Raw genomic sequence first — 25,846 nt, 5'->3', positions numbered from 1 at the left:
GTTTCTTTGCGAGCGTGCATTGGTGTCTCTGCGCATCTGAGCGTGTGAATGTGTCAGTGTTTATCTCTGTGTTTTTCAGAATCTCGATGCTGACACTCACATTTATATTCATGCCTGCGACGTTTGCAGGTGCATTTTATGGTTATCCAAGTGCATCTTTGAGTGGCAATATTTTATACGCACAATCATTGTGCTTTGAAGAATGAATACATGCATACATATAAAGACCAAATGTTGTGACAATTGTGTTGGTCTAATGACCAATTAATTTGCTTCATCATACATCAATTCCAGCCAAGCAGTATTCTTTAGTTCTGTTGCTTGAGCAAAAAAATTCAGATAATTTGACCACTGATTAAAACACGAACTAATAATAATAACAACAATATAACTTAATAACACACATATATATGAACAACATAGAAGACACACATAACAAGCAGTAGTCCATAAAAAATAAAATCTAAAACGTACACGACAGAGGGCAGGAAATAGACATGAAATGTATTATTTAGTTAACTAATAAACGGATACATAGTTTGATCATAAAAGCTGTGCGACCGGCTTGTCTTGCACACTCGTAAAATGAATACAATCGCACCAGTATTGTTTTGTAAATATGTTACCAGTTTTTGTAGGATTTCTGCAAGTCCAATACCCTTTTTTCTGATGTCTTGTAGAATATTTTGCAGGTCCTTTGTCATGTATTGAAGGTAGGTCCACAGAATAATGTGCACGGTAGCATGCATTAAAATTCCATTTCATTCTTGGAGGCTGAAACACTTTTCATCAATCTCTGAAATAATATTCATGCCACTTCCTTTTGCCCGGATTGCATCTATGAACAGTGTGCAAGTGGGGGCCAGTAAATTTGGCATTTTCTCGTCGTGAATAAACATAACTGGCTTTTTTATTTGGATGCCAAAGATAAAATGAGCATCTTGGGGTCACTTGCTGTAAAATTTAAACATTGCAGAGATGAATGATTTTTTTTGTTCTAAACCATCTGTTTTATTATCCAGTGGCAATTTTCACAAACGTCGCCTTTTTTCCTGCTACAGGTTAAATTGCTGTGAAAATGCGTGCGTTAAACTCGTTATGCTGGGAGGGATTCAAGTCATCTAAATTAGGTCCACCTGACCTGTGCACTCGGCACACGTAATGCACGTAATGCAAGTTGGTGTTTATATTTTAAAATTTTAACACATCGATATTTTATGCCAAGTGTCACTTTAACTTATATATACAAAATTTAAAATGGTGGGACGAGATAGCGTAGTGGTTAGCTCTCTGTGCTACGGACCCGGCAACCTAAGTTTTATTCCCACTTACGACCAACACCAGTGACGATTATTTGAACCGGTCTTGGGCCTCTCCTACCTCTACTCAGCCTCAAATGAGTACCTGGTGCGGTGTGTAAACAATGCCACTAGGAATCCAAGGGTGGCCAGATGCGGTGCTGGCCACCCACCCCCTCGTGTGAGGTGCCAGCCTTCATAGGTGCTCACTCACAACAGTCTGTTAAGGCTATACGGAGGGACCTTTGTCTTTATATATGCATCTCTCGGCAGACATCGATGATGCATATCAATGACTTGCTATGACGTAGATGGGCTCTGACGAAGAATGATGAAAAGAAACATGGAGAGGAATTACACTGAGAGGCAGAAAGAGGACCATGGATTAGAGAACAGAGCTAAATTAGAGACGTTACTTTGACTGTTAAGATACGTGGGCTCCGGCAGGACAGTTGGCCTAAAGGGTTGATGGACGACAGTTGAGACTGACGATGAAGTCGACAGCCAAGGGAGAGAACGTGCCCAAGAGGATAACCGCCATGGAAATGGAGCAATACGATGAGCTCGTGTGCAGTGTCTAGTCGACCTGTTAAAAATGATGAGAATGCAAGAGATATCAATAACGTGGGGCAGGCCTTCATCCAGAAGTAGAAAGATAGTGGCTGATGGCAATGATGTTGTCGAGCGATATCGAATTGGAATTTGATCAGTGGAAACCATGGAGAGAAAAAAAAACTCAGTTCAGCGTGAAAGATATATGAATTGCCTGCAGTGCATAACTTGCTAATGTCTCGTGTTGACCTTCCCGTGGGAAGATAATGACAAAAGAAGTGAAAATGCCATGCTCTGGCTGCCTGCCATACGTTTGTCACAGCTTTGATTATTTCAGCTTTCAAAACAATGAAATGCAGGGCTATATTGAAATGTTTTTTTTCACAGGTGCATTAATGAATCTTATTTAAAGTGCATTGTTAATGTTATATTCCCTCCCAAAAACACCGGGTACAGGTGTTTGCCAAATTAAATTAAACTCCGTTTATATATTTTGTATTTGCTCAATTGAATCGGAGTGCTGCTTCTTTTCAATGAAAACAAATTATTTGTATCCTGCTAGAGGAAACCGGCAATTATACTAAGCCACAGTCTCACAAAAGCCATTTTATATTTTGGTGATATATTTGCCTTCGATTATGTTACATATTTACGGAATGTGTATATATTTTTTTCAAAAAAGAAAACCTATTTGAAAACGAAAATAAGGAATTAAAAACAATTGTTCCAATTACTGCATTAAGAGATGCTGTCATTGTGTAATGGTTAATGCACTGGATGGCAATCCAGAGGTCGCCGGTTCAATTTTACATTCTCGTAGGGCAGTTGAAATAATTGTCAAGTTTAAAAAATTCTCCCAAACCCACCTCTGCCCATCCAGTAGTACAAATGCAGCCACCACATTTTAGTCAATCGGCAATTTGTGCGCAGTAGGTTAACGTGCAGGTAATCCCACCTTCTCAAAGACATCTGACGAGCATGGAAGAGTAGGCCAAATTCCCCCTGAAAAGGGGCTGTCTAGAGCTCCCCCCAAGGTGAGGTTCATCCAGCAGCAGTGGTATGACCAAGTAATTGCAGGGCTGCATCTTTACCTACCATTATACTATACAGTAAAACATTGGATTGCGAGTAACTTGGTCTGCGAGTGTTTTGCAAGACGAGCATTTTTTTAAAATAAATATTAATTTGATGCACGAGCGAGGTCTTGCAATAGGAGTCGTACGTATACGCTTTGTCTGCCGAGCGTCACGTGATCACAACTGATATACGAGTGCTTTGATATACGAGTGCTTTGGATTACAAACACGTTTCCGGAACGAATTATGCTCGCAATCCAAGGTTTTACTGTACTCTTTGGTTCTTTTGGTAAAGTCACGTAGGTATAAAATAAAATGATACTTACCATTGTACTATTTAAAAAAAATGGTTCTAATACTTGTATGCAAACGTCTCCCCGTGTGCATCTAGGAATTTATAAATAAATGTCTAAACTATTCAATAATAGTCCTGCTTTGGTATTTTTTTTGCAATCATTACTTTTTTTTAAGTGTGAAGAAACCAGAGGCCCTGATGAAATCACTCCTATGACTCAAACCTATGTCTTCACATCTCAGAAGCTAAGCAGGTTTGAGACTGTTTTTTTACCTATATAGGTGACAGCCACAAATTACAATGTGTTTTAGGCTTGGGCTATATGAGGTGGCTAAGAGAGATGGCCTTACAAGTAATAGACACTTGAATATACCTGTGCAGAGCTTCAAGTGTTACCCCTCACATGCTTGGATTTTGCCTGGGTACTCCGGTTTGCTACCACAAACAAAACATTCGCGAATGTGATTGATCCAATGTCCCAATGCAGGAGCTTCCTTACAAGGAACTTGAGACTCAGAGGGGCTTCTCTTGGGCAAAACAAAGGCACAACAATAAACCTAATTGCAATACCGCCTACGAAGAAAATACTTGATTGTTCTGCAAGTGGGTGTCCCATGTGCACGATGGTTATGTCACAGCATGGCACCCACCAAATACCATCAACCACATGTCTGTGACGCAGATGTACGCAGGGAATGGGCTCCAGTTGTTTAGAGTATATAGCTGAATTTCTGCCACATTCTGGGACACCTACCCATTAACGTCTCGAGTGTTCACAATGCAAGCGCAAACACAAACAGTTCGCTGAGCTGTGACAAAATTACCGCATTACAATCAGGCAATGCCGATTGTGCGCGCGGTCCAATCAATTAACACTTTCTCAGTCGCCTCGGAGAGGCTCATGAATGGATTTTGGCATGAAAATATAGACTTCAGCACATTGAAGGAAGTCAGTGCATTTCTGCCGTTTGAATGAGTAGTGCGCTCAAAAAGTAAAGCACTGGCAGTCCCTTGGACATAAGCATGGTCCCAATTTGTGTTGTAGTGTCAGCAAAAATAACTGCAAATTGCTGGGAATTTGGGACCACGAAATATGCAGTTTAAATGCAGGATTGGTGTTGTGTTTTCATGCATTTCACTTTTTGTTCATTCTCACTTATATATTTCCTGATTCGCTTATAGATTTACTAAATCGATTTGCACAGCACCTTATTACCTTCAGACCGAGTTTCCATCGCTGTCATTATCATCATTGATGGGCGAACAAAAACCCAACCCTAATTTAACTGAATTGCATGCAACACAGTGCTATTTCTTAGCGTTCAGATCTCAATGCCACAGTATCCTTTGGTTTGCCTGTTTGTTGGATGTTATCGCTTTTAGCGTTCACTCTGCACACTGATGATTTGACGATTCACACGGCCAAGAGTCGGGAAACGTGTGGTTCCAGAGCCACGTGCGGCTCTTTAAGGACTACCTCGTGACCTTATTTATGAAAATCACCGTCCGTCTCGTATTCACCGCGTGCATTTGCGGCTCTTGATCTGTTGAGTTGATATATATATTTTTTTTACCGAATTCGACAATAAACCCGGCTCTTCTTCTTATTTGAGTTACCAACCCCTGCACACGGCCAATGAAGAGCAACGCTTCGAGACTGAGTAACCGTGCCACTCGTTTTGTCCGGCAGCTTGTGTCGGTACATTACAGTCGGTCGATCGGCAGGTAGGTCAAGTCCGTGTCGGGTGTATAGTGCGAGTACTCTCAGCACTTTCAAGGTGTCCGGCCAGCCTGGAAGAGTAGGCCAAAATACCTTCGAGACAGGCTCTCTCGAGAGCTCCCGTTAGTAGAGGCCCTTCCATCATGAACAAGCAATGGTAGGGCTGCACCCACACCTTATACGTTAATAATAACGATAATGCATACGATGATGGTGTAACACTCTTAGACAAGACGTTTGGTCATTTTAATGACACTTTATAAGACAAATACATGGTTATATTTGACACTGACTTTAACGAATAAAAAATATCTTTTTAGGAGTCAATGTGTTTGCTTAAATATTAGCTATTGCCAGCGCTGTGCATTGGTTCGATGATGAATAATTTAATGTGGACGCTAACACTTCGCATCGGAAACCTTCCGAGGAATTGCAAAAGACTGGGTTTGCTGGGTAAATCAATGAACCCATCCCATGCCAGACTGCAGAGCGAGCGTCATGATGATCTCTCTGTATGAAAGCCCGAGAGCAAGCGAATGTAACTATAAACCTTGTCTGTTGGATAAGCAATTATTTTTATGGCAGCAATGGAATAAAAAAAAACAATTCAGAACTTTGATTTAAAGCTTTCGTGACTGCAGGGATTCATATTCTTGGTTCTTTCGGTAAAGGCACGTAGAAGGAAAACAATAAAATAAAAATATAAAACAATAAAATTCTCACGACGTTTCGACTGCAACACAAGCAATCATCATCAGGTGTGAAGACCACAACAAGAAAATTTTAAAAAAGTGGCGGTAATTTTTAATATTTGCACCACGGAGAGAGATTTGACAGTTTGTTCAGATGGACGAGTCCATCTATGTTCGGAAAAGAGGAGGGGGGAAACGAAAATAATGGATGCGGTCTGAAAGCTCCCTTAAGCGTGATCAATCAATTAAGACCCGAAATGGTTTATCAAATCCTTCCAATGATTGCTAAGCCAGAATCCATCTTCTCGGTTGAAATTGTCTCTGTGTTTGTATATGTGGATAGCCTCATGAACGAATCTCTCATGATAGCCAGATGGCTTGCAAAGAACCTCTGTCTTGGAGAAGTCAATGTCATGTGAACCTACTGAATTATAACACGGACGTCGAAAAAGATGGCAAGCTACCTTTTTTGGAAGTCCTAATAAAAAAGAGACCTGATGGTTCAATGAGCCACTCTGTCTACAGGAAAGCTACCCATACGGATGCTTACCTGAAACCGGATTCCCACCACCATCCATCCCAGAAGAATTCCCTCATCAAGACTCTGCACCATAGAGCCCAATGCATATTCGACCAGGAACATATTGCCAGTGAACTCAAGCACGTACACCAAGCTCTTAAGGTTAATCGTTATTCTGACTACACAATCCGCAAAGCTATCACTCCAACCATGAAGAAGGACCCTCTTGAGGAGCCTTTCAAAACCATCACTTTACCCTACATTGCGGGGATCACAAAATAGATCTCCAAAATCTTGAATGAACACAAGATCCAGGTCCGATTCAACACATTACATAAAATCCGTGATCTGGTTCCGTCTGTAAAAGATGTGATTCCGGACATACAGTACCCTGGCGTCTACAAACTAAGTTGCCTCTGTGGTAGTAGTTACATTGGAGAAACCAAACGACATGTCTCGGACCGCATTCGTGAACACAAAGCAGACCTGAAACACGGTAGGACCAACACCTGGGCCGTGGCAGATCACTGTTATAATTCAGTAGGTTCACATGACATTGACTTCTCCAAGGCAGAGGTTCTTTGCAAGCCATCTGGCTACCATGAGAGATTCGTTCATGAGGCTATCCACATATACAAACAGAGACAATTTCAACCGAGAAGATGGATTCTGGCTTAGCAATCATTGGAAGGATTTGATTAACCATTTCGGGTCTTAATTGATTGATCACGCTTAAGGTGGCTTTCAGACTGCATCCATTATTTTTCGTCTCCCCCCTCCTCTTATCCGAACATAGATGGACTCGTCCATCTGAACAAACTGTCAAATCGCTCTCCGTGGTGCTAACGTAAAAAAAAACCCCGCCACTTAAAAAAAATATATTACTGTGGTTTTCACACCTGATGATGATTGCTTGTGTTTTAGTCGAAACGTCGTGAGAATTTTATTGTTTTATATTTTTATTATTTTATTGTTTCCCTTCTACGTGACTTTACCGAAAGAACCAAGAATACAATTCAGAACTGTTAAGCAGTCAGCTGCTATGTTAGGGCGACGGCGAAGTGGGAATTGCGTCACACCACAAACACGACGACCTGCGGTAAAGTCTCAAGCCACCGCTAATATGAGTGGCAATTGATATCTGAACCAATTCTGGGCCCTCCTCTCTTCACCAATCCACGCTGACCAGCGTGTTGATTAAATGCCAATCCCCGATAGCATGTGGAGTACTTTATCCAGCAGTAGAATTAAAAAGGAGAGAAAATCATTATTATTGAACCAATGTAAATGTGTAATTAGCACCCCTATCCATTAGTGCCTATATATGATTTCTGGCCTCAACTTAATGTAAAACATTCATCCTGAGCCAGTGATGTAAATTCCACATGGTGAACTTTCAGTCTCTCTTGGGGTGTGGGTTGTGTGGCGCTGCAGGAGATTCCGTGGTGCAGAATCCTGAGCAGTTCAAGTGTGCAACTCAATGGAGACGCAGCTAGTCTGTAACTTTTTAAAAAAAAATATAACTTTATTTGAAACAGGAAACAAAAAATCAGCAGAAGCCATAGCAAGCCCGGCGCACTGGTCCAAGTCACGAGCACTCCCCGGGGTGTACTCTCGAGGATGTCAATATTCAAAACGCCGCAGCCAACCAGTGCGAGCGAGCTGGCTGTGTGGACACCCCACGTGACCGCGAGTGGTGCTGCGCTTCGTGACTCTCGGCCATGTGGAGGTTTTCGTGTGCAGATCGGGGTCATGAAGTTTGGCCACCCATGCTCTATGGGATGACCACTATTGATTTCACACCAAGTGGTACTCACTTTGTTGAATGTCGAGGGATGACGAGGGCAGGATTGGGTTGTGACCTATAAACAATTTCTATTTGACCAGGTAAGGCCCACTGAGCTCTATTTTTCAGAAGTAAACCTGGCCACGAGTGATAGCTCAGCGAAGCGGCCAATCATGTGGAATTTATAGCAGCCAAATATTATTCACGCATGTTTCTAAATGTGGAGGGAAAACACCGGAAGACCCGTACACACATTCACGCGACCACGGGGAGGGCATGCAAACTCCAAATATCCAGGAGTCCGACTCCGGCTCGAACCCACGACCTCTTCCATACCAGGCGAGGGAGTGAACACCTCGCCACCCTTTCGATTGAGAGTCAAGCACTCTAACGGCAGTGACATCCCGCCCGATGGTCACCCATGAGTTCATAGAAATGTAAACCAGCTGAAGTCTTGACAACAAAAAAAAAACCTCTAAGAATAACAATGATCATGCTCATTGATTCACGAATGGAGACACGATCTGTGATGCGTTGATGTGAGACACGGCCAGTCGGAGTGTTGTTTTGTTCTGACATTGCCAATTTACAATGGATGAATGTATTATCCATTGACTGACAGGCATTGGTAAATGGTTGACCTCTCATTGTTTGAACACATCAATACATAGGAATGTAAAATAAAATAGCATCCAACTGTTTAGCGCAATGCTCTGCAGCTACACAGTGCAGTGGATATCAAGTGCAATATTGATCGCAGTGAGATTGCACCATGACCCCAGAGCTTTATAGTTTAAATGCTGCAATGATTTGGTACGAAATTCAGTCCTGTCTCCTGCAAGAACCAAAACTGTCAAGTTCGATAGGAATAAAAAAAATCACTCTTGGATGATATTAAATTACTGACCTATACATTTGTGTATCAAAAAATTCTGCAAGTTTGCGCTGTACAATTATTGCACGACATGTTATTTTGCATGATGTTTGGCGCGCAGGTCTCGCAATCCAGAGGTCGCTGGCTCATTCTCCGGGCGAGGCAGTTGAAACATCGGTGCAAGTTTTTTTTCAACCCCCCCCCACTCTCCACTTATGTCCACCACAGTAAGATAGGCAGGTGCGCGTGTGGTGGGGAAAAGTGTAGGCACACCCACCACTTCCAAGACAGTCTGGCCAGCATGGATGAGTAAGGTCAAGAAATAAAATAGGGCCTTCTCTTGGACCTCCCTCCAGTGGAGGCCCTTCTGCCAGCAGTGGTATGAGCAAAAAAAAACCTGCAGGGCTGCATCTTTATCTTTATGTTTCTTGAGTTTCAGCCCACAAAAAAAACACATTTGGTAGTGTACAATGGTGCCGATGTAAAATATATGTGGGCATTCTTTTTTTTATTTTAGTCGGCTACTACAACCACCAACTTGAGTTGCCCTTTAATGGTTGTCAGTGTTTAACCTACAAGCACATGACTGCAGAGCTTACCCATAGAGAGCAGCAACTGGCCTCTTTCCACTGGTCTTGGGCCGGTTTGGTTTGGGCTCGCCCGCCATGTTAATATCTGTCAAAACGGAAATATGCGACACGGTTACAGCACTCCCACAGAAGGGCGCAGCGCTTCTGTTCAGCGAGTCAAAATGTTGGGTTGAAAAAAAAGAGACCAACAAGAAAAATCTTCTCGGCAGCAAAAAAAGCACTTGTAAAAAAAAAATCTTACAAGTTAAAAAACATGATCATAATTTATTAGCAGTTGCTAATATATATTTGAAGATGATACAGTGTGTTGTTTAAAGATATTGCTTAACGATTCTTTATTGTAAACATGAACGTGTTTTGCTTATTCTGTATGTGTTAAAAGTGATGTGTGCAATTGTCCGATAAAATGTTGGTATTTTTCTAATAATATAAAAAAGATATACAAGTCCTTTCAATTAGGGTCCTGCTTGGAATGTCTGGGCAATTACTTGAAAATATGTTTTGTAAGAACATGTTTCTCTCGCTTTATGCGGGTTCGGCTTGGCGATTAGACGTATCTACGCAGATACTTTATTTCTACCAAAAAAAAAAATCGCTTGATGTGGTTCAAATTCGCTCATATGCGGCTACGCGGTCGGACGTGGGACAACATTGTGAGCGTGTGGTGCATGCACTGCTTGGCAGGCAGCTGTCCCGTGCGCTTTCGTTTTTGTGCGTCATTTTGTAAATGCGTCTCCTGGACAAAGCGAGGGAAACCTGTAAAAGCAAACTGGAGTCGGTAAAGAACTCACCCCTCCCCCATCACAACCCACACACTCAGGAGACAAAAAATAACCACACTCAAGTTCCACACCGACAGGCGATTTACTTTACGTACTGCTAGCCAGCTCACCAACCCCCTGCGAGTGGTAGACCGGTCATAAATGATATCATCGGCGTGCACCACAACAGCCAAGCCCAGCAGCAGTCATCTTCCTGGGTGTATTTTGTCGAGCATCAAACTCTTTGAAGCAGTTTGCAAGCGCAAGTAGGCGAACTTTGTAGTTTTTTCCACGCGTATTTTCTTGCGCGTGCATGATGTTCACGTTTAGCTCGAAGGCTCACTCGACTCTGAATGAACAGTGATGGAATAATCCGCGTTGACTTTGTGTTTCAAACTGGCATAGAATTGACCAATACAGCCATGGTTGTGACAATTTAGCATGAGTAATTCATAATACTGCGGATAAACAATGTTAATTACCAACAAAGGTAAAAATGCAACATCGTTAAACTGGCTCGTGCATAATAGGTCGGATATAGATGTATGCACTTCTGATGATCACATAGATAGAGAAAAGTTACACAAGCTAGACGCCTCATGATATGCAACAACTAAAATCACCGTGAGGCCTCATCATTTGCATTGCAGCCATAGCAAAAGCAGCAAGCAAATTTGGAAATAGCAAAAGTGAAAATGACCATAATAAATATATAAATATTCCACAAAGTCACCCAACACTCTGATTGGCAATTCATGTGGAATCATAATACGACCGTCCATTGGATGTGTGTTAAATTATTGGAGAGGATGAAATCAACTCCCGGAAAAATTGTAGTCACAACAAACCTTCTGCCTTTGAAATGAACGTGATATTGAATGTCTGACGGGAGTAACAAAAATAATGTTCTTATGTAACCATCTTAACGAACAGCGAAACAAATTGCATTAAATGCATGAATTATTGATAGAAAACGTTTTTTTTAAACTCCTACAGGAATTGAGTTGTTTTTTTTTTACCTTGAGGCCATCGACTTTTGAGAAAGTTATTAAAATGCTATTAAAATTAACTGCAAGTTGATTAAAAAATTTGCTGGTACTGAACGAGTAATTTTACCAAGGAGTGCAATTATGATCCAGTTTTCTTAGTTTGATAACAAAAATTAGCAAGCAAAAGCTCACCATTTACACTTTAAAGATTACCAATGTGCGGCCAGTAAGAATGAATCATGTTTATATCAATGTATTGGCGAAAGTTTTTCATATCACAATAATACACAATAAGTGCTGGTGTCAAAGGTCAATTTGTCCAAAACGTTTGTTCAAGGAATGCCTTGAAAGCATTTTGCGTTCAGCATAATATGTAGATCATTGTTTTATATACAATAGTTAGAAAATAAGTATAATTATAGTGTTAGCAACAAGCATCAGTTAGTCGATCGACAGATCGTGTAGAGTGGGGTAAAGTGTGAATACTCACACCTCTTCCGAGACGTCTGGCCAGCATGGAAGAGTAGGCCAAACATCCTCTGGAGGAACTCTCTAGAGCTCCGTCTGATTATAGGTCCTGTTGCCAGCAGCAGTGTAAAGCTATGGCAGAGCCACACCTTTACCTCTTGATTTATACACTTCAAGACTTACAAACCAAGGACTCAAATTTAACGGACTTGTATTTTTTCCTCGTATCAAATTCCATCGGGTGATCTACATATATATGTCAATCTACCGTATATCAGCGGGGACCTGTACTTTAATATTCAACGCAGGCATTTTTGCTTTAGACGAAACAGAACATTCGCTACTTTAGCACAGCTGGTTGCACGCGATGAGAGGTAAACACAAATTTACATAACCGCCATAAATAAAGATTATGGCCACTTGTTTATAGTCACGTATTATTCCTGAATGGCGTTTTTTTGTAAGTACTTGATAATATTCTTCCAATGTGTCTTGAGTGTAGCAGATGGTGTTACATAGCAACAACTGGTTGCCTGTGACATCCACACAACACCTTTTGTCATAAAGTAACTTTCGGTGTAAGTGGACCCTTGTTAAAGGAAAAAAAGGTACTGACGAACGGATATAACTCCTCCAGAAGTCTTGCCAAAAGATACCTGGGTTAAAAATCCTTCACGCATATATTCCCGAGTAAAAAAATAGTTATGGGATTTTATTTCACTCCTAAAAGAGCGTTGTCACGCTTTAGCTGCTTTGGTGACATGCTTCCCTTAAATAGGGTCAGCAATGTGATTGTGGGGGATGGACGATGAGTACATGGAGACCGAGTATCTCTCGATCGTTACATGTGCGCGTGTTAGTGTCACACTCGGAAAAATGCTGAAAAATAACGGAAAAATAGCGAGCCATTGTTTTTTTTACAATTATAAAAAATTGTAAAAAAAACCACCCTAATTGACACAGAATAGCAAAAGTTATGGATGCATACATTATGCATTACAATTACCATATCAACATTTCACGTTAGTTAATATTTAATGAAAAATTCACCATTAAAGATAAAGGTGTGGTGTAAATCAGCCATGAAATGTACTTGGCCTATCAGCAAAATGCTAATTTCCTTGCATTCGATCTGGTCAGCATTGCCTAAATTCCTACATCTATTATGAATTAATTTGTATATATGTATTTGAGTTCCACCATCCCCCATTCAGTCATAAATGAGCTTACTCTATTTATGGCAGTAAGCCGGTCTCAGTAGAACTCATTTGTGTCAGTGATTCAGCTGCCTAGATGACTGCAGAATGTGGGGTGCATGAGACCAGGAGGATTTTAAAGGGTGTGCATCTTATTCATCTTGTGGGGCTTTTGCAAACCCATGCCACTGAGCAACGGTATTACCGCAACACTCTGAATGGTTGCACTTTGGCAAGCCATTTAATTCCAGAAATCCAGTGAAAATTGAACATTAGCACTCAATGGCATTATGGCTGTCAATGCAAAACACACAACATAGCCTCAAGTGTGGATAACAAACTAGTATGGGTTGGATAAAATGAAAAAAACGAAAGAATGCCTTCTCTGAGTGACATTGTAATATTGACAAAGATGCCATTGGAGAGAATGGGATTTTTAGTCCACAGAGACAAAGTTGCAGTGCAGTCTCCGTTAGTCATCATCACGTCCGTGTTTATTATGCATGCATCAACAATGTATGCCATCAATCCACGGAGGGTTTTCGTGCGGACACTCTGTAATTACTATGAGCTCACGAACGACCTTTATCTGTGATAGGGCACCACATAAAACACGGCTAGAGTAAATGCAGGTCGTTCACAATCTTTATACCTGGACTATGAGATTGTTTTACTCCCACATTCCAAACACCGATTGAATTCTAATAATGGTACTCAACATCATACTCAACAGCCATGATCAATCTACTGCTGGATGAAGGCCTCTGCATTTCATCGCCACCCCCCGCTCCACCCCTCCCCCTTTTGTGCTGTGATGCCACAATCAACCTTGCTCCTCCATCACGAGGCAATTTAATCGCTCCATTTATGTGGTGGGCATCCTCTCAGCCATTCCATCACCAGCCTCGTCCACCGGACACATTGCTAGAATTAACAATGTGTCCTCTTCTTAACGGTCAGTTTGCTAACTGGTAAATATTTTAAAATATTTTGGAGATTATGTTTTTTAAGAATATAAAATGGTTTATTTTACTGTTAATGACTTCACAAGGGGTTACGACTGTACGCTATTGTACAAAGATTCTGCAATCATACAATATTATAATTTGACACTTTGACAATAAGAATGGGCATTTATCTTTCATATTTAATGACGGGTTTTTTGTATAAGAAAATCAGTTTTGTCCGACACACTCATCATGCGCTGTTGTAAGCCCTACATACAGCGGATAGGAGAACAACGTGTGCATGTGCACTGATGGACAAAATTATGGAAGACGAACCCTCTGCTGGCACCAATTATGCTAACGCCCACTTTTTGTAAATATCCTATATCCAAGCTATAATGCGCACATGCACACATACATTAGAAACAAATAGTGCATTCGCAGCAGTGGCCTAAATTGGTGAAAACAGAGCATGGCCTCATAATATACAGGGCTTAATGGTATACAGTGACGTTCAGAAATGGCTCTGTTTGCTTGGAGGACAATCTATCAGCATCGGCATAAAAATCTTTATATATATACCCGAAGATGAATATCATTACATTTTCCAAGATTATGTGTCACAGCAATTGTAAATGGATGCCACAGAATTTGAGTGAAAATACCAGATGATATCTTAACACATCAAGCCTCATTAGTCTCAAGTAATGCCTAATTACAAAATTTTGCCATCTTATATATTTAACAAATAATTAACAATCTGAATTTTACTGTCGACTTACAGGACTCGGTAAAATGGTTATGACAGATCCAAAATAAGAAATAAGAAACTTGATTACAAATATCTACTTTAATGAGTGAATGTGAAATGCAAAAACATGTATGGAATGAAAACAAATACTTGCCAACTGAAGCATTTGCCATATGATAATGTGTCACTCTTATTGTTGAAATAAAATTTGCTCTTTACATTGTTTAGATAAAAAAAATCATTGATCTAATCAAGGGCATGCATGAAAATAATTAGTTGCATGACGTAAATTATTACACTAGATTATGACACATTCTAGATTGAGTGTTTCGTGAAAAAATAATTGAACGCAATTTATGCATTCATAACAGAAGTATAGACGTGACATTTGTACCCGAACACACAATACAATGTTGTTGGGTGACTTTTAGATATGATTTGCACCAAACAATTTGCATCAAATAATTTAATATCAATTTAAAAACCTCCCATTGACTGTAAAAAGTAAAATAGTAGGCACTGTATGCTGATGCCATGGCCCAGATCTGTCAAATAAATAAAAATGCCCTATGATTACTAAATAAATAAGAATTCCATTTCATGAGTGCTCTGAAGGTAAGAAGCACTGGCTCTGATCTTGTATGCTTTCTGTTCGGTTCACATTGCCACAAAAACAAAATAACAGGTACAATTATAACATATCCTGTATATACTGTATTTTTCCATTTGCATGAACACTGTGTAACCGATGTGAAACAAAATGCTCTCTCGAGATATCGGTGACAAGTTTCATATCTAAGCTGAGAAAAGTGTGAAAGCTAAAAACAAATCAAAATATATTTTCATATACGTGGTTTCGAGCTTTACCCATAGACGTGTTAATTTCCAAAACACCAAAATAAAACACTACATTTCTATCGTAAGCCACGATTCAAATGCTGAATTGTGAAGCTCTGCTTATGAAAGATGGAACACTTCCACACTGAGTGAATGTAATCACTTCCCGTTCCCACAATGAAAAGGGCCTGCCTTGGTGCATTGGGGACGCGCAGCTGATGGAGGCTGCAACGTGTCATGCTTGGACCTAGCCTCATGCCATCCCCAAATTACACACATGGCAGCCCTGCCACCCGTGACATCTCAGCAGGCTGCAGCCTCACACGACTGTCACTCCAACTGTCAAATCGTTTCTGCCTTTCCCATTTTCCCCGCGTATGCCGTTGCCACTGACGTGACCGTTTAACCGTGCGGACGTGAAAAATTGGGGCGGGCGGGGGGGGGACGTCTCACATAGGGCGTGGAGATTTGCCGCACAAAACTTTCACCGTTTGCATGCTGTTCCTGCATTTCCCACTTTTCCTGTGTGCACGGTTATTACTGGCGCAAGCGTTTCACCATGCGCACAACGGAGACTGCCGAATGTTCCAAATAGCGCACGATGATTGCCATACAAAACTTCCCTGGGAGAAAAGAGGAGGCGTTACAATATAACGAACGTTATTTTATCCCGACGGTGTAAATGCAAGGTCAATGAATGATGGAGGCATCGTCCTGTGAGGTTAAATTCTTCGCTTGGAACCTCTAGCTGTCACGATGTCATTAAATTGATAAAATAGCAAGCACGCGTCAATGGAGGCCAGGCAATTGCAATAGATTATTCAGTTAAATTACTTGTCCCAGAGAGAAGAAAAGTCTATTATGTTTTTCTTAATGCAGTTATTTTTGCCAAGTCATCGATACACATATAGATAAACATATAGTCGAAGACAAAACACCACGTATTGCACAAGTACTTATGGATATGGGAATTTCTCACAAATAAAATATCTCATTCTTTTTTGTAACGATGAATACTGTGTCAGAACTTTTCTATTTTAAAAAGGAGCATAACTTTGGATATTAATGCACAACAGTAAATAAATTTTTGCAAGTACGCACCAAGTTCAATATTTTTCATACACAGACAAGCAATATCGCCGGCAAGACAGACAGTATATTATGTTGCTGAAACTATACTATGTACAGCATCACTATGCAATTGGCATAAAAGCTAGTTAAACATTCTACACTTAATTGCATTTCGATGGAAATGGATCATACTTACATCGGTAGTTGTAGCGATTTCCCTTGTACATTGTTCCTGCTGTTGTGAGTGCTACACACTGCTTGCTAGTGAGACGCCTCAGTGGAGGACACTTAAACGCAGTCAGTATCTTCCTTGTATCTGCAGACAAAATTCTGCACGCTTCCAGATGGTGGCGGCAACATGACGCCGTTTGGATGTACCAAGTGACTACGGTTTTGGGGGGATTAACCCATGAAGAAAGAAAATAGCTCAGCTAAATTTAATACGGAAATGTGGTTACAGCATGTTAAAAAAATTAGAAAGCCATAAGCTGCATCATTTCACAACATCTCATGAATCAGTACATGATGTGTGAGCGTAAGATTTCATAGAATTAATATTTAAAGATGTGCGATATGATTGTGTGTGTTTTCGATATTTACTATAATAATAAAAACAACTCTAAAAATTTCTCAATAAGAGTGTGGCCTTAAAATGAAAAAAAAAATGTATAACAGGTGACGTTTCAGGCAACGTTAAGAATGGCCACCATGTGTTATGAAGTAGGGGAAACTCCCTGAATACTTTTCCCTTTTAAGGCAGTGGAATTGATGAATTAGTTTTTTTCTCAACGCATTATCACCAAATAATTAGTATCATTAAAAAAACCCCTTCGTGCATTGTACATAAGCCAACTATTTCAGCGTCGTGCAATTCATGTGACAAAATATTTTTGTTATGGCAAAATATGTGAAGATCAGCATATAGCTATGTTTGTGTTTTTTTGCATTAGTGAGAGAATGAGATAAAAAAAAGATGAAGCGGGGGGAGTAGCTGAGTGACAGACAGCTGTCGAGGTAGCGGTGGGAGAAGGGTGAATACAGTGTTTGAGATAGAGAATGTTGCCTCTTTCCGTATACTTGTAAATTATCTCAGTGATTGGGTTCCAATGCACCACTGCTGAAGCATGTCTCCGCTTGACAGGATGATTCCATTGATGTCACGACATCACTTACTGCTGGCTGCTTATCGCCTGGGCATGCGACTGAATGTCATGAAAAATGCATTCAATGATGGAACAGTTGGCATCACAGTCAAACGGATTTTTAACCAACAACCAATATTTGTGACACTTTTCTCTTTATCGGAGGAACTTAGATTAAAAGCTGTCCTCCCTGATTCAACAACTGCAGCCACTAAAAGTGACAGGTCGCTTGAGTTATACCAACAGTGCAGCAACATCGTCCAAGACGATTCTCTACATGGCCTATAAGGTCACTTATAGAAATTTCTGACATATGTACGTATTGTTTTACATTATATAATCGCATTAGCTTCCTCCTATGCCAATAGTATATTGTGAATAAGAAATCAGAGCGATGTAATCAGCTTGTGTTCTGGTGCTCGGTAGATTGTTACATCGCAGCATTGTGAGAGATAGCGATGGTTTGGGGAGGCCTTCATTCAGCAGTGAATTGATCATGGCTGATGATGATGATAATGATGGACAGGAAGGATAAATTGGTCAGACATTCTTGAAAAAAAAACACATTTTCAAATGATACTGCCAAAAACAGAAACGTCTATAAATGGTATTTAAGTATATAATAGTATACAATAAGAAAGGAATAATATGAGTACAACATAGTAAGAAAAAGAGTATACATAATATAATAAAGTAAATAATGCGAATTTTCTGGCAATGTCCCATCTTCATAGCACATAAATAGCAAATACATGGCCTCTATTTTTACATGTTATGAAGGACCATTGGCCGAAAATTAATCGTTTAAGGCCACGATGTTATTGTGCTTGTGTGCCACTCTAAATGCAGCATCACCAACAAAAAAGTCACTTAGTTGAGGTTATCAAGGTAAATGAAAGGGCTATTTACTGGCATGAATCGATGATGACCGTTCATTTATTTTGCTCCACAATTTGCCATAATCCCAGTGTGAACCACCTATGACAGCGATATTAATGCAATGGTGTGAAAAGCGATGCAAGCGCTAAAGAAAAAAATCTCACGCGTAATAAAATGTCATTCAGAGAAAATGTGAGCGAGTAAAAATAGATCTTTAAATAAATAATGAAACGGCTGCCAAAAGGAAAATCAATATTTTAATATCAGCAAATAATAACAACCGAGTATTTCTGGAAAACCTTTATTTGTCGCTGCAGATTACCATTCCAGATACATTACTATCAGGTTTCATCTCTGTTTTGGGGAAATAAAAAAAATAAGAATGGGTAAAAAGTGATGCATTTACATGAAATATTATCATTGATTCAGTTCACATTGGCAGCATAAGTTTTAAACACACGAGGAAAGTATCAATTTAATAGTGATTTTGTTCACGTAGAATTTTCGAGTCATTCATCTGTCACTAAAACGCATTGATGCCCTCTGCTGGCAAAAGCTGGGCCTCTAATCTCTGCAAGCCAAGGATGGACACTGTGGGCGAATACACACATATAAGCAGTGAGAGCATTTACCACTTTCCATTGCGTTATACGATGAGACACACTTGGATTTTCTTACAATAAACTGGGCATAATATGAGTTCTTGCTTAAGAGAGTGGTGGTGGCACAGTGGTTAACGCACCACACTGCGAAACCTGGCGACCCGAATTAAATTCCTGCTCACGACCAATAACAGTGACGAAAATTTGAACCAGTGCTGGGCCTCCCCTAGGTCGACTCAGCCCAAATGAGTACTTGGTGCATTGTGTTAACGTCAGAACTCGGAAGATACAGGCGGTCGGGTGTGGTGTTGGCTCCCAACCCTCTCGCGTGTCATGCCAGTCTTCGAAGGTGCTTGCGGACAGCATTTGCCCCAACAGTCTGTTAAAGGCTATATAGGGGAGCTTTGTCTTTGCATGCCTACAATCCAGCACATTGGAGGTGAGGGTTGGTGGATGGTAAACATTTGTGAAATTCGGCTGAGCTGTGCGGTGGCCATAAAATGCCGGTACAGCGGTGGATTGAATCCAATCTTTGTAGTGCTTTAAGCGTTTTCCCCTTGTACCTGTCCAGGTATGTAGGTGCCCTCCATGTCTCGCATGAAGACAATTATTGAAGACATGTGCATTCATTGAGTTGGCCCAACATCCAAATATAGGGCCCTCCTGAAATTAGAGGAATGAGACTCAGGGAAGCTATCCTGGGATGGAGCAGTGTCGCAGGGGTTAGAAAAAATGTTTCTTTTGAAGCTGCCTACCAAGGGTTCAATTCCCGGCCATGGCTAACGTCAGTGTCAAGTGGTTTCTAAACATGTATTGGGGCCTCCTTCCTCAACTCACACTGGCCAATGTGATGCAGTATGGTCAAACAACCCCTGCGACTGACACGGCACATCCATATTTGCATCTCTAATAGGCCATATAATGCAATGCGGGAGTGTGTTCAAGATTACAGAGGAATTGTATTTTTTTTGAAAATGCCTCGCATTGAAGAAAACCACATTTATATTATCTACCCTGGCCATGTGCCTATCTTCAGATTATGCAATCAAATATACCCTTTGATTTCTGATAGGAGCAAAATTACTCGCATGTATAAAAAGTAAAACACATACAATACATTTTTCAGCAAGTTGATAGTTAATTATTGCTGTTCAGTATGAGTCACACATGAGTACTTTGTGCCTTAACTTAGATTTCATTAAACATTGTTGTTAAATTTAATCTTAACACAACAATGTCTTTTGCCGTATTAAATCAAGAGTAAAATGTTTAAGAGTTAGAAAACCCTGCAATGTAAACACCGTAGTATTAATACTATCCTGAATTCAAATGTTATTTTAAGGTTGTAGCAACAACGTATAATATAAACATTGATTAGAAGCACGTGTCGTTGTCAAACTAGTACACCTGTATGCATCAAAGCTGAATAAATCACTGCACAAACATGTGCAACCAAGGCCGGTGACCAGATCCATGTGAAAGTGAGTGATTTCAGCTTTGCGATGTTATGCATCAGGACGTGGTGCAGGAAAATATTTGAAAGATAACATTAACAAAAAAAATCCCTCCTCTTGCCAAAAATTCAGAGTAAGCCCATCAATTTGCCAATCGTGACACAAACAAAAAACACCAATCCATTCAGTACGTACGCATTGAGGAAGGAGGGGGGGGTTAACCCAAAGGCATTCGCTTGCGTATGGGGGGTCTACTGACAATGCATGTACACACAGGAAGCGGGGGTGGGGGGGGGGGGGTGAAGCCTCGATAATAATTTGTCTACATTGGCCTTCAAATGAGTTAGATAGTCCGGCGGTGGACTATCTGTTTGCTTAAACAAGTTAATATTGTTTCTGTGTGGATTAAATATCGGCCGTTCTATAGGATTCGGGGGGGGGGGTTGTAAAAAGTCCGCGTGCGTACGGGGAGAGGGGAGGGGTCAAGTTTTGACAGATTTTTGCGTACCTACTCAATGGATGGCCCCGAAGTGGCCATACTTGTCGACTCCCTGGAAATGTTTAAAAACAACAACCCACCCACCCATCACAACTCAATGGGGGGAGAGGGGTCAGGGGGGGGGGGAGGTGCCCCCCCCCCCCACACTAAGCCACAAGAAACTCCATGACGTCGAAGAGAAGGAAAGGAGTAAATCCTCACCTCTTGCCCCATGGAGAGCTAACCCCACGTACTTTAAAGTGGTCACTTAAAGTAGGACACAAGGCCTACTCAGGGCCCTAAGAGAACAGCGCTGCAACAGCCAGCCATAACCCTCTAGGATTCCAGTGTAGCAGGAGAGAAGGTGAAATTCGCCAATGCATTCTCATCATTTTTCTTATGAATAATAATAACCTGCATTTATATCCTGCTGTAATCTGAAGATTTGAGCCACTGAATTGCCAATAAACAATGTTATCCCACTGTGTATTTTCCCACAGCGAAAGGAAATACACAAAAACTTTTTGGATTCACCATGATTTATTTTAAAATATGTATATGGTGTTAAAGCCTTTGGAATACGTAAACACATTTCGTTTGCAAGGTCACTATGCTACAGATGGCTAAGGCATTCAAGTATAGAAGCTCTTAACTGTTGCATATATATACGTATATGTATATACACATCCCATATGTACTGGCATATATACCTGACACATTGCACATGCTGAGAACACACATGCATTATGCATACACGCACACACAACAGATGTTGCACAATAACAGGAGCACTTCATAAACGTGCAAAAATAACGAAAGAAAGGCAAAGAATCATCATTGTCGTCGCATTTTACTCCTGAGAATATTGCTTTCAGCGAGCACATTGATGCCGGTGTGGTGGCATACGAGGGTGGTGAGGCTAACACTGTGTAGAGAAGACTTCGTTTCCCCAACGACGATGCTAACGCGCTGTACCAGCGACATGCGTGAGGCCGAATTGACTCAGAGGATGCCAATGCCAGGCTTAGACACTCAGGCCCTTATGTGAGTGGGACCATAATGAAGTGAGCTAATTATGAGGGGTTCTGTTTGTATTTGTTGAATTTTTAATCCAGCTGGCTAGGATTTGGCCAAGGATATAGCCAACGTGTTACGCAGGCAACAGGAGAGCCAAGACTTACATATCTTGTCTTATTACATATTTAATAATACACATTAAATGGATTAAAATAACCCATTTGGTGATTTGATTATCATGATTCGGGATCAGGATTCAATTTTTTTTTTTTACTGGGATGCCTCTAGTGGCTGCAGGAGTGACGTGAAATCGTCACATGCACTTTGTGAAAAAAAAACCCACTTGATTCTTACCCACGCAATGCAATGCATGTATCGTGAGCTTCGTACTGTAACCAATACTAATTATGGATAATTTCATTGTTCCAGTCCAACTGCTTTGTCGCCCATCCATATGCATGCATAACACTCTAAGACATGGTTACAAAACACAAACTACACGAGCACAACTCTGAGATTACATTGCAAAGTCTCGTCAAGAATTGTGAAATAGTGTTTATCCCCACATCCTCACTTCAGATCATTACTCTGTAATAATAGCGACAAAGCTGGAATTGTAAATCAATTTCCCAACCAAAAAAAAATAGCATTCGATTTAACCTTCTAATGCAGCGGGATGATGGGTCTGCAAGATTCACGAGACCAGCGTGAAGCTGCGACGGTGCCCGTACTTGAGCTGAACGGGCTCTGAAAGCCAAGGTAAGGTAAAGCGGTGTACCGTGCCGGCGTGTGAAAGGTGCACGCTCAGCGGCATGCACCGTTGCACGCGACATCACTCCCAGCGCGCCAGCATCTCCAAACCAGCACACCCGCGGCGACACGGACACCGGGCAGGCACTTAGCGTACACACTGTGTGCACCGCCGCACAGCCAGCAGAATCGACGGGCTTGTCGCTTGCAGTCTCTTCCGTTCGGAGCTCGGATAAGTTATAACAGTGCCTGCGGATCTGTGGCTGAGAACATGAAGACGTACGGCGTTTTGTGCTTCGATTAAAAAAAAGATCCTTGCGCCGCCCCCACCACCTCTTCTATGGATCATTACTTTGTAAACGTTAACCCACGCCACAGCCCAGCTGGATAGCCCACGGGTTAATGTGCTTGCCGCTGGGCCGGTGTGTAATGGGGTCAAAGCTTTGAGCCCTGCCAATACAACACCTCGATAACGTCCGCTGGGTGATAACAAAGCGTATGGATGCTGTAGAGCCAAAGTCAATGCTATCGTGGCACCATTAGCAAGAGCGTGCCATTATTTGCTGCTTTCATGGTCAATGTTTCCCGTGAATGTGGCCCTGTTGGATGTAATGGCTTTGTGTGCATTGATGCTGCCAGCTGCCAGGGCCCCTGCTAACCCGGGGTTGCCTTGTGAACGCATTGGCTGAACGCCGAGTGTGAAAGGCACCGGCATAAATGTGACCGATGCCGGTAATGATGACAAACCGTGGCCGACGAGATAGCAAACTACGCAACTGTTTACACGCCCGACACCATTATCGCCTGGAATTAAATTTCTCCTCGTGTGCATGTATACGTGCCATCGGTGTCTGCGCCGCAATAAATCCAAAGAAGTTGCCGGTCCCTGCAAAAAGCAACCGCGCAGTCAACCGCCGGCAGCAACCGCACGGACCCCTCGGCGTCCGTGCCGAAGACGGCGAAGCGACGAGACCGAGACGCGTCGATAATTATCGCCAAAACCATATCACCGGCAAAATCTGCCACCCGTGAGGAATTTGACAGCAAATCCAGGATATATGATGGGGAAGCAAAACCAGGCGGTATTTCACAATAGCGGAGGAGGGGAGAATTTGATGTAAATGGCGTTGCGATGTCTCGAGTGTTGCACTACTGTGCAGTTGACAAAAATCTGAGGATTTTAACTCTCTGGTATGATGACATCACAGTGATGACATCGCCCTTTATTTAAGACTGGAAACAGGAAGACTCCTTCACAATTGTGGCAAATCGCCTGACGAAGCTGGTTGTCGTCATCACCAGCGAAACGCCGTACTCAAAATGTAAATGTTGTGCGTTTACTCTCCAACACACCGGTGTGCTGAAGTAGTAATTAATTGGCACGTTGTGTTTACGTGACAGACCTTCCTAATTGGCTGTGGCGGGTGGTGGTGGGTTAACGACACAGTTATATTTATGTGATCAAACCCAAAAACAACCCTTTATTATGAATAATAAAGGGTTGTTTCTAAGACAACTACTTCAAAAATAGGACGATCCTGGGAAAACCTGAAAGGGAGGAAAGCCCCGTTGAATGAAGTCTCCAAAACGTAGGACACTCGGCGCAGTGCATACCCAGCATGGCACGGTAAAAGCGTGCAAATTCATTGCAATTTATATGCAATATTTAATTAGATTTTTAAAAGAAATAATTCCATGATTGTTCCAACAGTCTGTAGTTGCAGTTTTCTTCAATATTATGACGTTTTCGGATATCAAATTTGCAATATAGTTTTGAATAAGTGCCTGCTCACTCCAGTGAGTACTTGGGGCAGTGCTGTCGCTGATCTTGGCTGGTGGTTCTGTTCCAGTGATAGCCATTCCACGTTATTTTGGCAGAGACATATTTTCACTTAGGACAATTATATTGTACGTGTGTATACGGGGGCAGCTGTGGGGCTATTATTAGTGTATTGCCATATCAATCTGTTCAAATGAGTTTGATTCCCTGCCATGGCTGAGATCGGTCGTGAGTGTAATCTGAACCAGTTGCGGGCCTCCTTTCGTCCACTAACCCCCAGTGACCATCTTGGTGAAGTATGGTCAAAACAACTACCACGACTGAGGGGTGGACTGACAACTGCATTAAATGAATTATTACTGTAAATACTTTTGCTAGAAATGTCATATTATAAAAGGTACACCTAATGATAGCGTTTTACCCTGGCAAATAATATTTAGATGCCATCCAAATGTAACGATTGAAAAACACCAATCATGAGTATTATTTTCATAAAACTGAATATATGTATAGTATATATGGGACTAGATTAATGTTTTTGTTTGTTTATGAAATCGCAAGAAATCAATGATTAACCACAACCCTTATATTTTAACAGAAATTGCATAATATACAAGTTTAAATAAAGGTTTGAGAAGCCCTGCTAAGTCTTTAATACGCTTTCATGAATTGAAATGTATGAGAAGCACACACTTCTCTGTAAAACAATACAATATTCCCTCCCTAAGCTTACAACACATATTTCCCACGTGCAGTATCGCCGACTCGTTGTCAACGTTACAATTAACACGTGAGGGTTATGTGCCAGAGATGCCAATAGAGGGCAGCATCGGACAAGCGTGGTAAAGGACCCAGATCAGACGCCACCACCACCACCATCAATGGCATGGGCAACCACAGGAGTCATAGGCGGAGTGATTCATTATAATTCACAAGCCCTCTCGTGTGTGATGCTCACACTCAACTGGCTTTTGCTTAGCTTTGCTGCACGAAGCATCGCAGTATGTAAATTGCCAGCACAGTAATGCACTTCCCTTACGACTACACTGAGCTTCACCTCTCAGTTAAATGGCCTTCTTTACGCTTCACGACTCAGAGAAGCAAAGCAAGGCGAATGTTCAAATCCTATGGAGACTTCTTTTGTAAGATGGCTTACAACATTAACACAACGGTGTCATATGTGACCTCCCAAAACGATGCGCGTAAATGTTTAATGACATCGCACTATTTGGCGCTCCATTCCATCATCGCTTTCAACTTACAAAAAAAAACATGACTTAAAAGCCCAGAACTGGTCTTCGAGTCATGCAGAAGCCCCTTT

At 41.3% G+C, this 25,846-nt stretch overlaps 1 protein-coding gene across 3 annotated transcripts in view; it reads right to left on the bottom strand.

Moving 5' to 3' along the window:
- The window catches only part of LOC116944135 (RNA-binding Raly-like protein), a 137,371-nt gene that overhangs the window by 20,804 nt on the left and 90,721 nt on the right, over window positions 1-25,846 (bottom strand). For all 3 annotated transcript variants that reach the window (XM_032957594.2, XM_032957593.2, XM_032957592.2), the window contains one exon: window positions 9,413-9,488. In XM_032957594.2, the coding sequence (XP_032813485.1) occupies window positions 9,413-9,488 (76 nt within the window). The remainder of the gene's footprint in view (window positions 1-9,412; window positions 9,489-25,846) is intronic.

The sequence above is a fragment of the Petromyzon marinus genome, chromosome 20 (assembly GCF_048934315.1).
Source record: "Petromyzon marinus isolate PM22_M1 ecotype Great Lakes invasive population chromosome 20, UKy_Petmar_22M1.pri1.0, whole genome shotgun sequence".
Taxonomy (NCBI): Eukaryota; Metazoa; Chordata; class Hyperoartia; order Petromyzontiformes; family Petromyzontidae; genus Petromyzon; species Petromyzon marinus.
This window is presented reverse-complemented; position numbering and strand designations above follow the sequence as displayed.